The sequence below is a fragment of the Microcaecilia unicolor genome, chromosome 10 (genome assembly GCF_901765095.1).
Source record: "Microcaecilia unicolor chromosome 10, aMicUni1.1, whole genome shotgun sequence".
In the NCBI taxonomy this organism is placed as follows: domain Eukaryota; kingdom Metazoa; phylum Chordata; class Amphibia; order Gymnophiona; family Siphonopidae; genus Microcaecilia; species Microcaecilia unicolor.
This window is the reverse complement of record NC_044040.1, coordinates 28,462,548-28,479,285: the sequence shown is the minus strand read 5'-3', so window position 1 is coordinate 28,479,285 and position 16,738 is coordinate 28,462,548. Positions and strand designations below refer to the sequence as shown.

At 44.4% G+C, this 16,738-nt stretch overlaps 1 protein-coding gene across 2 annotated transcripts in view; it reads right to left on the bottom strand.

The window, feature by feature from the left end:
* GSAP (gamma-secretase activating protein) overlaps window positions 1–16,738 on the bottom strand; it is a 120,318-nt gene that overhangs the window by 88,434 nt on the left and 15,146 nt on the right. For both annotated transcript variants that reach the window (XM_030217086.1, XM_030217087.1), the window contains 3 exons: window positions 12,342–12,411; window positions 3,875–3,931; window positions 156–244 (listed from right to left, as the gene is read on the bottom strand). In XM_030217086.1, coding sequence (XP_030072946.1) covers window positions 156–244; window positions 3,875–3,931; window positions 12,342–12,411 — 216 coding nt within the window. The remainder of the gene's footprint in view (window positions 1–155; window positions 245–3,874; window positions 3,932–12,341; window positions 12,412–16,738) is intronic.

The window sequence follows — 16,738 nt, the reverse complement described above, 5'->3', positions numbered from 1 at the left end:
AAAAAGAAAGATTAAAAAATTGATTTTTTTATACTTTAGTCTTTTTTTTATTATTCTTTTGTCTGAGGAAGTAATAGCAGGTTTTTGTGCGTTTAAGACACTTGCCTTCCTTAACACATTTCCCAATCATCTAAGAACACACCGTGCCTCAGTACCTGTACTCGGACACAGCTATCCACTGCCTTCAGAACTTTCATGTTATTAACAGGATGAATTTCAATCAACAGGGTCAGACATCGGGATACTACCAAACAGAAAAATAAAGACGGATAAATGAAAAATGATCATTTCTAAGCCAAAACATTCAGTCAGGCAAGGCAAGACAATGTCAAAGCCTAGTCCATTAACTCAATCCATGAATTTTCAGTTGGTTAAGCAGCTCCAGCAACTGAAAATGTTGGTCTCTACCTAAATCACTGAGGTGGCCCTTTTACAAAGTGGTGGTAAGCCCGACGCGGGCTTACTGCTGGCATTTTTGGGAGTACTGCTGGCCAACGTGGCCGCCGACAGTAGTCCCGCCCCAAGCGCGTGCCATTTCCAGGGGGGGAAAAAAAAGCCCCAGAAATGGCTTGCATGGCGGTAACATGGCCAGGGTCGCTTTACTCATACTACCCCTCTCCTCAAGACCCTTCACTGGCTCCCTATCCGTTTTCGCATCCTGTTCAAACTTCTTCTACTAACCTATAAATGTACTCACTCTGCTGCTCCCCAGTATCTCTCCACACTCGTCCTTCCCTACACCCCTTCCCGTGCACTCCGCTCCATAGATAAATCCTTCTTATCTGTTCCCTTCTCCACTACTGCCAACTCCAGACCGCGCCTTCTATCTCGCTGCACCCTACGCCTGGAATAAACTTCCTGAGCCCCTACGTCTTGCCCCATCCTTGGCCACCTTTAAATCTAGACTAAAAGCCCACCTCTTTAACATTGCTTTTGACTCGTAACCACTCGCCTCCACCTACCCTCCTCTCTTCCTTCCCGTTCACATTAATTGATTTGATTACTTTATTTATTTTTTGTCTATTAGATTGTAAGCTCTTTGAGCAGGGACTGTATTTCTTCTATGTTTGTGCAGCGCTGCGTATGCCTTGTAGCGCTATAGAAATGCTAAATAGTAGTAGTAGTAGTAATCGAGCATCACCACATGCCTGCCTGGTTACCATTGGGACACTCAGTGGGTGGCAGTAAGGGCTCCCCATCCCCTTTTGCAAGTTCTGTTCCCGCAGTCGTTGCAAGTGTTGAAGCATTTGAGTTTTTAGTGTTAACACGTTGAGAAAGGTGACAGCTTCGCATTCCGGCAGAGCTGTGGCTCCATGCTTTCATCCGGAGTATATTATTTGACCCCTGATGTAGGCGCTTGTAAGCGCCGAAACACGGCCCGTGTCGGGTCCTTCTTTTACTTACATCAGTAAAGACTGTTGGATTCAAGTCTGCAGTGGTGAATCGTCTTTGGTCAGCCTCTATTTTTTTCTGCTGTGCTCCCCATTGCATGGCCATGCGGTAAGAGTTCTCTTACCGCAAGGCCATGTGTGCCTGGGGTCTTTTTACCCGCTACGGTAAAAAGGACCCCGACGCACGGGAAAAACAGCCCCTGCCGCCAGCGAAAGGCCCTTTTTCCCGCAGCCTGGTAAAAGGGCCCCGATAGAGATACTAAAACAAACATTTAATTTATGTCAGTGTTTATACAGGTGGTTCCTAAATCAGTTCAGGTCCGTTTTCATATAAATGGATCCTAAACCAGTTTAGAACACAACAACTTAAGCAGCCACTGACTGGTGAATAGACCATTAGTAGGAGTTCTCCGTACTTTCCAAAGTGGAGTGGAGGAGTAACCCAGTGGTTAGTGCAGCGGACTGATCCTGGGGAACTGGGTTTGATTCCCACTGCAGCTCTTTGCGACTCTTGGCAAATCACTTAACCCTCCATTGCCCCAGGTACAAATAAGTACCTGTATATACTATGTAAACCACTCTGAATGTACAGTAGTTGCAAAAACCACAGAAAGGCGGTATATCAAGTCCCATTTCCCTATTTGAGATTCTACATGGAATGTTGCTAGTGGAGGAGTAGCCTAGTGGTTAGTGCAGCAGGGCTTTGATCCTGGGTTCGATTCCCACTGCAGCTCTTTGTGACTCTGGGCAAATCATTTAACCCTCCATTGCCTCAGTTACAAAACAAGTATATACTATGTAAAACTGCTTTGAATGTAGTTGCAAAAACCTCAGAAAGGCAGTATATCAAGTCCCATTTCCCTTTCCCCCTGTCCCTTATGACATCACAATATCAGAAGTGAGCCAAGTATTGGGCAATCAAGCCATTGTGACATCACTGATGAGGTTGGCTCTTATTGGTGGAATGAGTGGAGGAGTAGCCTAGTGGTTAGTGCAGTGGACTTTGATCCTGGGGAACTGGGTTTGATTCCCACTGCAGCTCCTTGTGACTCTGGGCAAGTCACTTAACCCTCCATTGCCCCAGGTACAAAACAAGTATATACTATGTAAAACTGCTTTGAATGTAGTTGCAAAAACCACCCTTTCCTTTCACTATTGTAAGTTTCAACGGTTTTTATTGATGATTCAACATTTTGAATAAAAGCAATAAAGTCAAACCCTTTGTGATCATAATAACAAGTCATACGTGTATACATACATCTTAACTGCATCATCAACATTTTTTACATTTTCTTCCCCCCTCTGCCCACCCCCCCAGAAACAGCTGCACATTAAACTTCTTACTTCAAGGTACCTATTCCTTCCAGAGGCTATTACAGGAATTTCTAGTCTTATACACGAGTACATTTCTGCTGAGCATCCCATTTGAGAGGGCGTGCCAATTTTATTTCTTGCTTTGTGGGAGATATTTTGCAAATACTTAACCCATATATCTATAAACCTCTTTCTTTTCTTGGGATTGCCAGAGACCTCCCTGGCCTCCTCCTTTCCCTATTGTAAAATGGTGGATGTAGGGCTCAGACATGGTGGGCTATTAAAAAAAACAACCAACAAAAGCATGGGACAGAGAGAGGATCCTTAATGAGGTGGTGAAGGATGAAACTCAAAAAATATACTGGGGTCAATATTCAGTGGTAAGCAGGTTGCTTCCAGCCACAGGCCGAACTAACCCTAGGCATTCAATGCTAGGGTATGCACAGCTCCTGGTCGGTTAGAGGACAGCCAGTTAGCGATGATATTCACCGTCAGTGCCACTGAATATTGGTAGCCAGCTTGATCAGACTAAACTGGCCAACTTCCAGATTTTTGTTTGTTTGGGGTTTTTTATGGCACTTTAATGATTTTTCAATAATTAAACAGCAGATAAATGAAAACAAACTTCCAACACTGTAACAGAACCTTTCAGATCTAATGCACTTTCCTTGTATAAAAGAATCTGCTATCACTTCACCCTTCCTCCACCTCATGTCCTAATTTTAATACCTTTCAGTTAACATTTAACCTGCCAGTTTTCTTCAGATCTTTTAGGCTTCCAACAAAATGTTGCTTCCACACCAAAGAGTGCAAAACTAATCATTCAGCAACCAGGCTCTCATTGTGTCTTTGCTAGTTAAAAAAAAAAAAAAAAAAGTCACTTTGGGCCCATCTATCATAAGCTTTCCCCAACGGGCACAAAATGGAAGACAACCCTAATTAGAAGTATGGATACCCATTTCTGGTTCTGCTCCACTGAATCTCTGGACTTTTAGTCCTGCCACAGTAATTGCAAATAAAAGTCCGTACGCCCAATGGGGCAAAGCCAGAACTGCTCCTGTCTCATGGAATTCCTTGATCTAGAATTAGTTACAGTCATACATATTTGTTAAAGTATTACTGTTAGTCATAAATCTTGTTTTTAAATAGTGCAAAATACAGATCAGTACCTGGCCTGAGTGGCTCGTTAACACCGTCACACTTCGTTGGCCTGAGATAGCTAACAGCTAAAAAAGAAAAAATATATATATTTATTGATCAGATCTCTTGTTATAAACAAAACACATTTAGGACTAGATTCAGTAAATCATACTAAAAAAAAAAACGCACTGAAAAAAATCCACACGGCGCGCTATTTTAAAAACGGTGTTCCGAGTTGGGCGCCGTTTATAGAATTGCACTTAGCGGCAATTTCTATACCAGATTTTGGGAGTGAGGAATTACACCAACTGAAACCTGGTATAAATCCTGGCACATAATTTAGATGCAGATCCCTGGTATGCACGAATCTTTAGTGAACATCCCTGACCCTCCCATGGCACACCCCCTTACAAGTTTTGCACTATAAAATTTGCGTGTGAATCTTTATAGAATAGCACTTAACAAGATGTGCATGCAAATCCAAACTGTTGCCAATTAATGCAATTGAATGTTAGCACCCAAATATTGGCGCTATTTGGCTCATTAGCCAATTTAGTTGCACGCTGGGGGGGGGGGGGGTTGGTCGCCCACTAGGCTACCAGGGACCCTTTGCTGGGGGAGTTAGGGGAGGCTGGAGACCTGAACCTGGGGGGGGGGATCGTCGGGGGGACCGGAGGTCCGCCAGACCTTCAGTCCCCGTTGCTCGGGGCAGGGGTAGTTGGGGCCTGGTGGTCCCATGGACCTCCAGCCCCTGTGTTTGACAGGTTTGGGCTTTTGACAGCCCAGACCTGTCAAACAAGTGCGGGAGGACTGTGCTGAGCGCATGCTCAAGCACAATTCTCCCGCACTTCTACCCTATGATCAGAGATAATTGCATGCTTAAATTTAAATGCAATTATCTCTGATCATCGGTGCGGTAAAGCCCCACGCTGTTCCAGCGCTATTTTAGAGCTCTGTTTGGAACAGCGCGGGGCTTTTGATCATCTACTTGTTAGTGCCTTAAATTGCCTAATTATAGCTATACAATGGCTAAAAATGTAAGGATACAAGAGTTACAAGTCTGCCATCTGATGGCAAACACAAAAATGGCTTTAACTATAAGACTATTGAAACTTGACATCCCACCTTCCATTTAGTAATAACCAAATGGTTACAACAAATAAAATTACAATAAATAGTGATATGATAGAGTTATAGAATACTAGTGTAACCCAGTATTGGCACACCTAACTTTTAGGCAACTGCAGTTACACCAGCCACCGAGCTGGCCTAGTGTGGCTATCTAATTGCAGAATGGATATATTCTGTAAGCAGTGTGCTTAAATGGGACCACCACCTATGACCATCCTGTAGGAGTCCTACCTATGATCAGCCTGTGCATACAGCCCCCCCTCTCCCCTCACTGTTTAAGTTAAGGAGAAAATTAGTCCTTACCACTATTCCAGAACCTGTGGAATAGTTGTGTCCAACCAGCAGGTAGAGCAGTGGTTCCCAAACCTGGTCCTGGAGGCACCCCATCCAGTCAGGTTTTCAGGATATCCACAATGAATACTCATGATAGAGATGTGCATGTAGTGAAGGCACTATATGCAAAACTCTATCATGAATATTCATTGTGGATATCCTGAAAACCTGACTGGCTGTGGTGCCTCCAGGACCAGGTTTGGGAACCACTGAGGTAGAGAAAGAGAACTGAAAACTTGAGCTGAGACATCTCTTTCTTGGCATCCAGTCCAGCTCCTCAGTATAGACAAGCAGTGGCGTATCAAGGGGGGGGGGGGGGCGGTCCGCCCCGGGTGCATGCCGCTGGGGGGTGCCGCGCGCCTGTCGGCTCTTCGTTTTCATGCTCCCTTTGCCCCGGAACAGGTTACTTCCTGTTGCAAATATCCACAGGTAGTCTCTGCCCAGGATGTCACTGTACACCCTGTAAAATGAGCCCACAATACCCGAGGAGCATGCTTCCCCACCCTCAAATAAGCCAACGTGATAGTCTCTTTCAGCCATCTAGCGAATGTGGGCTTGGAAGCCATGTGGCTAAGCCTCTGCTTACCAAAAAGCACAAACAGTCTGTCCAATTTGCAAAAAAACTCATTTATGACTTCCAGATACCTAAATTGTCACGGTCCTACCACGAATGCTTCGGGTCCAGAACTCTTTCTCTGGAGCGACAATGGGGCGCTGACCTCGGCCCCGCAGACTCGCAGGGGCAGCGTCCTCCCACATCCATGCACGCCTTGCCCCTGAGAAGCGTGCGTATGCAACAAGCCCTGGACTGAAGTAATGGCAGTATGTCAGAGGAGGAGGGGCGCACCTGGACGCCGTCAGGGTTGAGCGCTTTAAGGAGACTCAGGCCCATATGTGCAAAGGTCCCTGTAAAGAATCCGTCTATTTCCACCTTGGTAAAAATTACCGCTTTGGAAATACAGATTCCCAAAGCAAATCGTATGCAAATGAGCTGCTCGCTGCTTTTGCAAACAGGCTCATTTGCATGCAATAAGAAGGAAGCCAGTCAGCTGAGCAAGCCCCCAGCAACCAATCATTAAGCTGCGTGTATGAAAGCAGCAGAGGTAGCTTTTTTTTTTTTTTGTTGTGTGTGTTAAATGTGCCTGTTGCAACTGATGATTTTACTCAACCTGGCTTCTATTCAGCTCTCTCTTTCCCCAGGCAACATGACTACAAAAATGTAAACACAACAGTAAATAAAGCAGAGGTTTTTGCGAAGATGAACCGAGAAGCAGCAAACCAGAACCAAATCAAAAGCGTTGCTGATTTGCCAGTCAGGAACTAATTTCTGCAACCAATAGGATGTGGGTAGAGGGGCCGTTGTTCCATGACTTCGCACAATGAAAGAGAAGCCTCAGCTGTTTTGCAAGCCCAGAAACTATTGAACTTTGTGATCCTGGAGGGGGAGAGGTGTGCAGCCCGCTCTGGAATGCAGGGAAGAAGAGGGCTGCGTGATTGCCAGTTTATATACGACAGTCCTGTTAAAAGGTATCACAGCATAACAACCTCAAGTTTTGACATCAGACTGGCTTTCAGTTCTCACCTGTTATATAGTCCTTATTTTTTCCCCTTGCATGTCTCCATCGTGATAGTACTATAGGATTACCTTGGCTTGAACGGTATCATAGAGGGCTTCTTGCTATTAGTAGCTTGCTACAAACTGATGTGACTGCCTCCTTCGTTCTTAGTTGATTGGCTCACTTTGTATTCAAGATGTATTCCTTGTGGGGCCTCAGATTTACACAGGACCTAATACCCAGCACTAAATTATGATGCAGTGAAAATTTATTCAGTACAGCCTTTATCAATATCAGCTCTGACAGGCTGCTTCTTCCCTCCACTGTTTCAGCTGTCATTCTAGGCAGTACCGGCAGCTCCTGACCACCCATTAAATTTTCCACAGAAAAGGTATAATTACCTCATTATAATAGCTTTGCATATAATTTGTTAGCTACTACCATGATAGGAAAAGAGTTCTGAGAAACTTTTTGTGCATATCTCGCTGTACTCCTTGCTCACTAAACCGCATAGAACCAGTGTAAAAACCACGCTGCTAGCTCGTTAGAAAGTCAGATGCTCAAAAACCTATCACTGCTTCCAGTGCCTTCGCAACAAGCCTGCCTTGCTCCTGAAAGCCTTGGTTCCTGCAGCCTTGCTCCTGTGAACCCTGCTCCCGAGGACCATGCTCAAGCAGAGTCCTGTTCCTGGTTCCTGCTCAAGTCAAGTCTCACCCCTGGTTCCTGACAAGAGTCAAGCCTTGCTCCTGGTGCATGTCAAGCCAATCCTGCTCCTAGTTCTCAGCCATGCCGGCAGCCGGCTTCTGTCTCATCATAGGCCCTGGAAGTGATCTGTCTACCGCAGTCAGGCCTATGATTGTGATCCAAGGGCTCACTACCCCAAAACACAACGTAAATGAGGACTCTATGCACATTGAGAAGCTTCAAGGAAGAATACTGAGCCTCTTCATCCTTTTTGCAAAGGTTGGAAGTTCCACAGATTGGTTGAGATGAAATGCTGATACCACATTCGGAAGAAAAGGAAGAACTGTGCACAGGGAGACCCCCTGCCTCCAAAATGCAGAAAGAGAGAGCCTGAAACCCTACATGCCAATGCAACAGACATCAAGTATGCTATCTTTAGCATAAGATCTTTTAAGGAATCCTTCCGTAGTGGCTCAGAAGAAAGCTTCTGAATAGCCCAAAGGACTAAATTAAGGTTCCACTCTGGACACAGCGTACAAAAGGGAGGCTGCAAGTGTCTCACTCCCCACAAGAATCGAACAATATCCGGGTGAGCCACAAGAAATGTCTTCTTGCTTGCTTTATATTTTCTATCAACTTGGAGGTCCTTGCCATTCCTTTTCCATTTGATTATTGTAAACTGCCGAGACCGGCCAGTTGGCCTAGGCAGTATAGCAAATCTCTAATAAACTAGAAACTATTCTGTAGGTGGCCCCTGAAACAGGCCAAAGCCGCAACCTGAACTTTTAGAAAACCCACTGTCAATCCTTTCTGAAAACCTGCCTGGAGAGCACTGGCATGTGTGCAATCTGAGCAGAGAAGGGAGGAAGTCCACACTCAGAACACAAGCCCTTGAACATACCTTACCTTGATTTGTACCTGTCTTTTTCAGGGCACAGACCGTATAAGTCTGTCCAGCAGTATTTCCCGCCTCCCAACCACCAGTCCCGCCTCCCATCACCGGCTCTGGCACAGTCCCCGTATAAGTCTGCCCTCCCCTATCCTAGCCTCTCAACCACCAACCCCCTCTTTCCCCCGCCACCCAATTTCAGCTAAGCTTCTGTGGATCCATTCCTTCTGCACAGGATTCCTTTATGCCTATCCCACGCATGTTTGAATTCCGTTACCGTTTTCATGTCCACCACCTCCCGCGGGAGGGCATTCCAAGCGTTCACCACCCTCTCCGTGAAGAAATACTTTCCGACATCTTTCCTGAGTCTGCCCCCCTTCAATCTCATTTCATGTCCTCTCGTTCTACCGCCTTCCCATCTCCGGAAAAGATTCGTTTGCGGATTAATACCTTTCAAATATTTGAACGTCTGTATCATATCACCCCTGTTCCTCCTGTCCTCCAGAGTATACATGTTCAGGTCAGCAAGTCTCTCTTCATACGTCTTGGAACGCAACTCCCATACCATCCTCGTAGCTTTTCTTTGTACCGCTTCCATTTTTTTTAACATCCTTCGCAAGGTACGGCCTCCAAAACTGAACACCATACTCCAGGTGGGGCCTCACCAACGTCTTATACAGGGGCATTAAAACCTCCTTTCTTCTGCTGGTCACACCTCTCTCTATACAGCCCAACAACCTTCTCGCTACGGCCACCGCCTTGTCGCACTGTTTCATCGCCTTCAGGTCCTCAGATACTATCACCCCAAGATCCCTCTCCCTGTCTGTGTCTATCAGGCTCTCCCCACCTAACACATCCTTCACACCCTCACATACACCATGGATACAGAGCTTTAACAAGCCTGAAGCAAGGTGACAATGACCGAACCTGAATAACCTTTTTGTCTCAACTGAGCCCTTTCAATGGCCAAGCCATGACCAAAGGGATATGGATCGTCCATAAAGTACCTGACCTTGCTTCATTAGGCCAGGTACCTGCAGAAGGCCAAGAGGATCCCAGTCCAGCAGTCAAATCAGGTCCACGTACAATGGCCAATCCGGGGCTACGAGAATTATTTGTCCTCCAACTTACCCAAATTACACATTCGAGGACACATACACGCCAAATAATGGCAGACCTGAATTTTGTTTTTTTTCTTTGCCAGTGTTGGCTGCATAGCTTTTAAGAACATGTATAGAGCTGAGATTCAGAACAACAAAGCAGTGGAATCAAATGCATTTATTGGAACAATACCCGACGTGGCCACGTTTCGCCCTCAGGCTGCGTCAGGGGTATAAACTATCAAAAGTATATGTAAATATATCATACACACTAGTAGTTCCAAAAATCTAGTTCCATTTATCTGCTACTTCCAACTGAACTGATATGCATTAGCACTTTTGATAGTTTATACCCCTGACGCAGCCTGAGGGCAAAACGTGGCCACGTCGGGTATTGTTCCAATATATGCATTTGATTCCACTGCTTTGTTGTTTTTTATCTACTGTTTTGTAAGCAGTTGTGTGCCTTTTTGTTTTTTTGTTTTAGAGCTGAGATTCAGTACAGAATGTTCTTAAGTCTTTAATAAGCAGGTTATAAATGAAAAATAAAAAAATAAATGCTTCACAAAATTACTCCTAAAAGCATCATACTTGGATGAGTATCACCACAGACACTGGCTCCATCATTCTTTGGGAATACCAAACATCTTCACTCCACTCTTGGAACACAGATAATTTGGTTCTTCCAACAAAAAAGCTTATACATAAAAAAAAAAATCGAGTGGTCGGCAAACGTATTACATACACAGCTGGTGAACAGACCCAGTGCTTCAGCACTTGCTTTGCTCACGTTTAGATAACCACCACTATAAACACCCCAGACTACTCCCTTCCTGTTTCAGACAACCTCAAAATTCTCGGAGTAACAATTGACCAAAATCTTACACTAGAAAGCCATGCGAAAAGTACAACAAAGAAAATGTTCCATTCAATGTGGAAACTCAAAAGAATAAAAACCTTTCCTCCCAAGGGAAGTATTCCGCAGCTTGGTACAAATCAATGGTGCTAAGCCACCTAGATTACTGCAACGCAATTTATGCCTGATGCAAAGAACAAATCATCAAGAAACTCCAGACTGTCCAAAACACAGCAGCCAGACTCATATTTGGAAAAATGAAATTCAAAAGCACCAGGCCCCTAAGAGAGAAATTGCACTGGCTCCCACTCAGGGAACGTATTGCGTTCAAGGTCTGTACTCTAGTTCATAAAATCATTCACGGCGAGGCCCCGGTCTACATGTCAGACCTCATAGACTTACCACCCAGGAATACAAAAAGTATCTCCATTACCCCAGCTGCAAAGGACTAAAATATAAATCAACATATGCGTCCAGCTTCTCCTACATAAGTACGCAACTATGGCGGAGTGGACTAGTGGTTAGGGTGGTGGACTCTGGTCCCGGGGAACTGAGGAACTGAGTTCGATTCCCACTTCAGGCACAGGCAGCTCCTTGTGACTCTGGGCAAGTCACTTAACCCTCCATTGCCCCATGTAAGCCGCATTGAGCCTGCCATGAGTGGGAAAGCACAGGGTACAAATGTAACAAAACAAAAAAAAATGCGCTACCATATGCCATAAAAACAATGCATGACTTAAAACTTCCAAAAATTACTAAAAACCAACCTGTTCAACAGGGCATACCACAACGACCCATCCTAAATTCCAGTCAACAAAACTTATACCAGAACTGGACATAACCGAACTCTCTATACCCGAATGCCTCATCAACTTGTCACGAATTAACTTTAACGCTACACCACTCGATTTCTTATCCCGATAATGAATTCTCTATACTTGACTGCTAATCTACTTGTTCACTTATGAACATTTAATGCAATACCAATTTGTGTTTCCTCATGCCAGAAATGGCAACTGCCATTACGGAATAATGTAAGCCACATTGAGCCTGCAAATAGGTGGGAAAATGTGGGATACAAATGCAACAAAGAAAAAATAATGGAGCCTCCCCAGTTCACAGTAGAGCAGCGGCTCTCTGGGGGAAACACACAGTCAGGATCTGCACAATGAACAGACATACATACAATTCTACCATGCATATTCATTGTGGAGATTCCACAAACCAGATTGGCTGGGGAGTGTCCCGAGGACTAGGCTGAAAACCATCGTCTCTGTAGACAGATATAATTGGGGGTGCCCAACACATTACAAGTTACCCTTCCCTACTACTACTTATCACTTCTATAGCGCTACAAGCATAAGCAGCGCTGTACACCATACACGAAAAGACAGCCCCTGCTCAAAGAGCTCACAATCTAAATAAGACAGGTAAACAGACAGAACAATTAAGAGGTAAGGGAATTAAAGGTGGGGTACAGGGCAAGTGAGTAGTGGCTAGGAGTCAAAAGCAGCGTCAAAGAGGTGGGCTTTTAGCCTGGACTTGAAAACGGCCAAAGACGGGGCTAGACGTACAGGCTCGGGAAGTCTATTCCAGGCGTGAGGTGCAGCGAGATAAAAGGAACCGAGTCTGGAATTAGCAGGAGAGGAGAAGGGGACAGACGAGAGAGATTTTATCCATAGAACGGAGTACTCGAGGGTGGGGGGCGTAGGGAGAGACAAGAGTGGAGAGGTACTGGGGAGCGGTAGAGTGAATGCACTTATAGGTCAGTACGAGAAGTTTGAATTGAATGCGGAAACAGATAGGGACATAGATGAAGGAGTTTGCTCAATATTTGGGGTGTTCAGCAACCACAGAGCTGGCTGCTATGTTTACAGAGTCATATGTGGCACTTCTAATCAAAACTTTGCGTTCCTAACGCTGAACAGACATGAAACAAAAACTTACCCAGCAGTGTCCTTTCCCGGTTTACTGAGCAGCTGATTATACGCACGTCTGTCTCAAATGTGTATAAGACCTACATAAATAAACTCATTTTTAGTATATTTTAAATGATCACTTACAATCATTCTATCCAGTTCTTACACTTCTAGTCAGCATATAACAGCTGCTGCAGCACTTCTGAGTGCTAAAACTCAATTCAAACTCAGCAGTCAGAGAATAGATTTACATGCTGTTCCCTCTTCATTGCCGACTGAGGAAACGAAGGAGCAGCAGAGAAAGAACTGGGGAAACCAGTGTTCAAATCCCAAGGTCTCTTAGTGAGGGGGGGGGGGGAGAGATTTGATATATCATCTTTCTGTGGTACAATCAAAGTAGTTTACAAATTATATGCACTAATTCTCTTTACACCTGGGGCAATGGAGGGTTAAGTGACTTGCCCAGGGTCAGAAGGAGCTGCCCGGGGAATCTCACTCCACTCGACCTTAGGAAAAATTAAGTCGTAATCTGTCTGGGGAAAAGGACATACCCTACTGCACCTGTATGTAACTCACCTTGAACTCAGACAGGAAAAAGAGAGCAATCAAATTTAAAACCAACATGGATGAAGGTTTTTGAGGGGGAGGGCAGGAAAGGGTGGATGTGGCTTTGTAGGGGGTACAAAGAAGGGGCCCACAAATAGATGCTTGCCTAAGAACTAATACAGTTTTAATGTGTTCCTGGGCAGGGGGAAAAAGTTAAAAGGAATTTGAAGGAGGAAGGGAATTTCCCCTGCTACCCCTCTCTCTTTGGGCCAGTTTTCCATGCGAGATTTCAAAAGTTTTCTAGGCTTGATAAAAAGTTAAACACCTGGTCCCAAGCAGATACTATGTTTTTAAGTTTTACTAGCACCACAGTAAATAACTGTTGAGTGTACCATTCTGTTATCCATTAGCCCAGTGATGAGTCATTTGCAAATAACACACTCTCATTTACAAGGGAGTATGTGCTAATTTTAGCAAAACTTTTTTAACCCCTGGAGGGTCTTCCTCCATCTGAATATAAAAAAAAGCCAATTTTATGTTAAATCTTTTTATTGAAAACATCAATAAACAGTCAAGCAAACAATGTTTCTTTCTTAGTTGCCTAATTACAAACTTACCCTTCTCTATCCCTTCCCCACACCCTCGCCATATCAGTTGAAAGGACCAATGAATACGTCAATAATAAACCAGGAACAACGAGCCAGGTATTGAACATGCCATCAGAAAGAGGTACAACAATATCCCTATCTACAATCCCCCCCTTACCATCACCGTAGAGCTAGATACAGTCCAAGCAGAATAATTACAGCTTTTCTATCATCTAAAGCAGGGAAGAGCCTGTGCTCTTTAGGGTCCTCTCCCCAAATGAAACCGATCGCCGCCTAAAGGTAGTTGTTTTCCATGAGTAACATTATATAGAAAAAAAAAATCCAGATATCACATTGAAGCCTTCAAAGTAAAACAGGCTAACCGTGATTAGTACCTAAAGAGAGTTCAAGACAAAACTCTGAGCTCTAGGAGGTAATGATGAAAGATGTGGATCTCATATAGACAAAAAAGTTTCTTCCGTTTAAGGGATTTGCCCACATGAAGCTTTTCCAGGAGCATGTGGCTATGGAGCCTATATCGCAAACTCCACATTTTCAAAATTGATTCCCCCCCCACCCCCCAGACAGAGACGTCTTATGGATAAAGAGATGGCTACCTGCATTCTGCACACAAAAAAAAACCTCATTGCTGACATCAGAATGGTGGAAAGTAGGAGAACTCCCAAGAAATTAATTTTCCTCTACCAAAAATGACAGATGATAACTCCCAAAAAGCATGAAAGAGAGAGTTGTGGAGAAGATTACATTTTCAGCATGAAGGAGTATCAATACCATCCACACGAAACAACTGAGTATGTAGGAAATATGCTCTGTATAAGATCCAAAACTGACATTCAGACAGGTCAGCTGCAAAGAGTCAGTTGTGGAACTCAGGAAACCCAGAGAGATAAAATCTATAGATTCTGAAGATCTATTCAGGTCTGTCACCCATTTAAGCTTGAAGATGTGTTATAGATCTCTGTGGAAGGAGCTGCAATACAGCTTTAAGAAGGACGGAGACCAATAAGCGATCCCATTCCTCCACGCATAAGAATGACCATAATTTCGCAGTGTGGCCCGCAGAAAAAAAAAGTAAATTTTTAAAGCATCTGAAAATTACTATCCCTCACACCCTCTTCAGTAACACACAAGCCTTTTGCTGCATTAAATCGGCCTTTGCAGGCATGCATTTAAATTTGTGGAAGACAGTAACGCATGAAGATTGCACTTTCAACTCTACACGAGTTAGTTTCCATTCAAAAACCCCCACAGACATCCACAGGTACAAACACCCGCAGTGCTGCACTTGCAGGAAGTCTCAAACATGCTTCCTTTTCCTTTAAAACTTGGGAGGAAAAGACCTATGGAAAAACTGTCTCTTATGTCCTTACTGCACAGTATGCTTGTTTACCTTTAATGCTTAGGGCCTTTAATAAGCTAACACAGACTCTCCCTAGCAGGAGACGTTTCAGGCCAACAGCTGGCTGAATAATGCAGGCACTCAAGCCCTGCCAGCACAGACAGATTCGGGTGCGCTACTGGAGGGTGAGGGGGAGGCTTTGTATTTTATTCCTGTCAGCTCCGGGGGGGGGGGGGGGGGGTTCTGCTCAGTCTCCTCATCTTTTAGGCAAGTAAGAAGGGGGTGGAAAGCATCAAACATTTTACAAGCTTTCCTGCCACCACAATAAAGGGCTACTAAGTAAATCTAGGACTTTAACACCGACCAGAAAAACATGAGATCCAGTAGAAATGAGAAATGCAATGGATTTTAAATTTCCATAGGTCACTGACCACATAAGAGGGAGATACGAGTCAGAATACTGCAAAGTTTTAGTATCATTCCAAAAAAAAAAACCAGAAGTAATGAATTATAAATAAAAAGTACAGGATCGGCAGTTCTGAAGCAGCCTCTGAGAAGGCAAGAGTGAGCCAGGTCATCTCAATTTCTGGGAGATTGTGACTGGGTTTAAGTCCCATCACTGGGCAAAAATTGTGACAGGGTGTATATATCCCATCACTGGAAAGAGGTCTCCTGAAAAAAGATGGCATTTGCAGGCCCCTACCGAAAGACAACTTGGGTCTAGTCCCTACTGGTATGTTTAGGAAGCATCCTGGAACCTTGCGTGGGGTGGCTGTAGTCAAGTAGAGGAGACTACGTGGGAGGTGGCAAGGGTGGGGCTAACACTCTGGGAAATAGTCAAACAACTCCTGGGAGGGTGAAGAGGTTTAAAGCTGAACAGCTAAGAGTTAGAAGAGACTAGACTCATTAGCATGAGATTTGCATGGACGAATTATATGAGGAACTTTGAGGGCTGACAAAAGACTCTGTGGGAGTTTCAGATAAAGAGGCCGGGAGCCAGAGAAACTGTTGGGACCCTTGGGGGTGGGGGGGGGGGGGGGATTTCTCCCTGGCCAGTACCCAGGGAACTTTTGGATTATAATATATAATCCAAATCTCCCTCACCCTGAGAGTAAAAGGGGCAATGAGACAGGACTCTCTGGGAGAGGGGAACTAGAAGAGAGATCAATCTCTCCAGGGTTAGATTCAGCAAGCAGTGCTGGGATTGAAATCAGCTTGCATTCTGGGAAGCGGAACTCTGGACGTGGTATTCCTTGACATACGCTTTCAAATAGGCGGTGCATAATGACAGAGGTATGACCTCAGGTTTGCAATTTACAAGGAAATAAAGCAGCTGCTTCTGGCTTTATAAGATAAGATTAAAAACAGACAGAACAACAAGAGATCTCTTCTGTTGTATTTTGCATCATTGGATTCCCAGCTTTTGGAAACTATAAACTACGAAAGCCGCAGACCAAGTGTTAAGTGGAGTTGGTAGAAATACATAAACAAGGTGAGCCAGATAATCAGACCACAGGAGGTAGCCAGGATGACTTCAGCAGTCAGTAGTCAGCCCGGATAATCAATGCCAGGCCGTTTCAGGTGACTGACATCGAACTTCTGGTTTATCTTTGGCCACAAAGCACATAGCTGGAAAAAGTCGGTTAAGTTCATAATGGCCAAAGATAGACCTGCTATTGACACAGCTAGATTTGGGTGCAAACAAAAAAAAAGCCAGTAACAAGTTAAAAGTTGGCAGATAGCTTTTTATATCGCATGATGTAACCGGCTATCCACTAAGTGCTAGCCGGCTATCTCCTGCTGAATATTGCCGGATAGTCAGCTAAGTACCATTTAATCGGCCAGGTGCTATTCCTCGCTGGTTAAATGTTTTGAATATCAGCTGAGGCAAGTGGTGGTTCATTCAAGGTACAGTTGAGAAGCAGCACACAG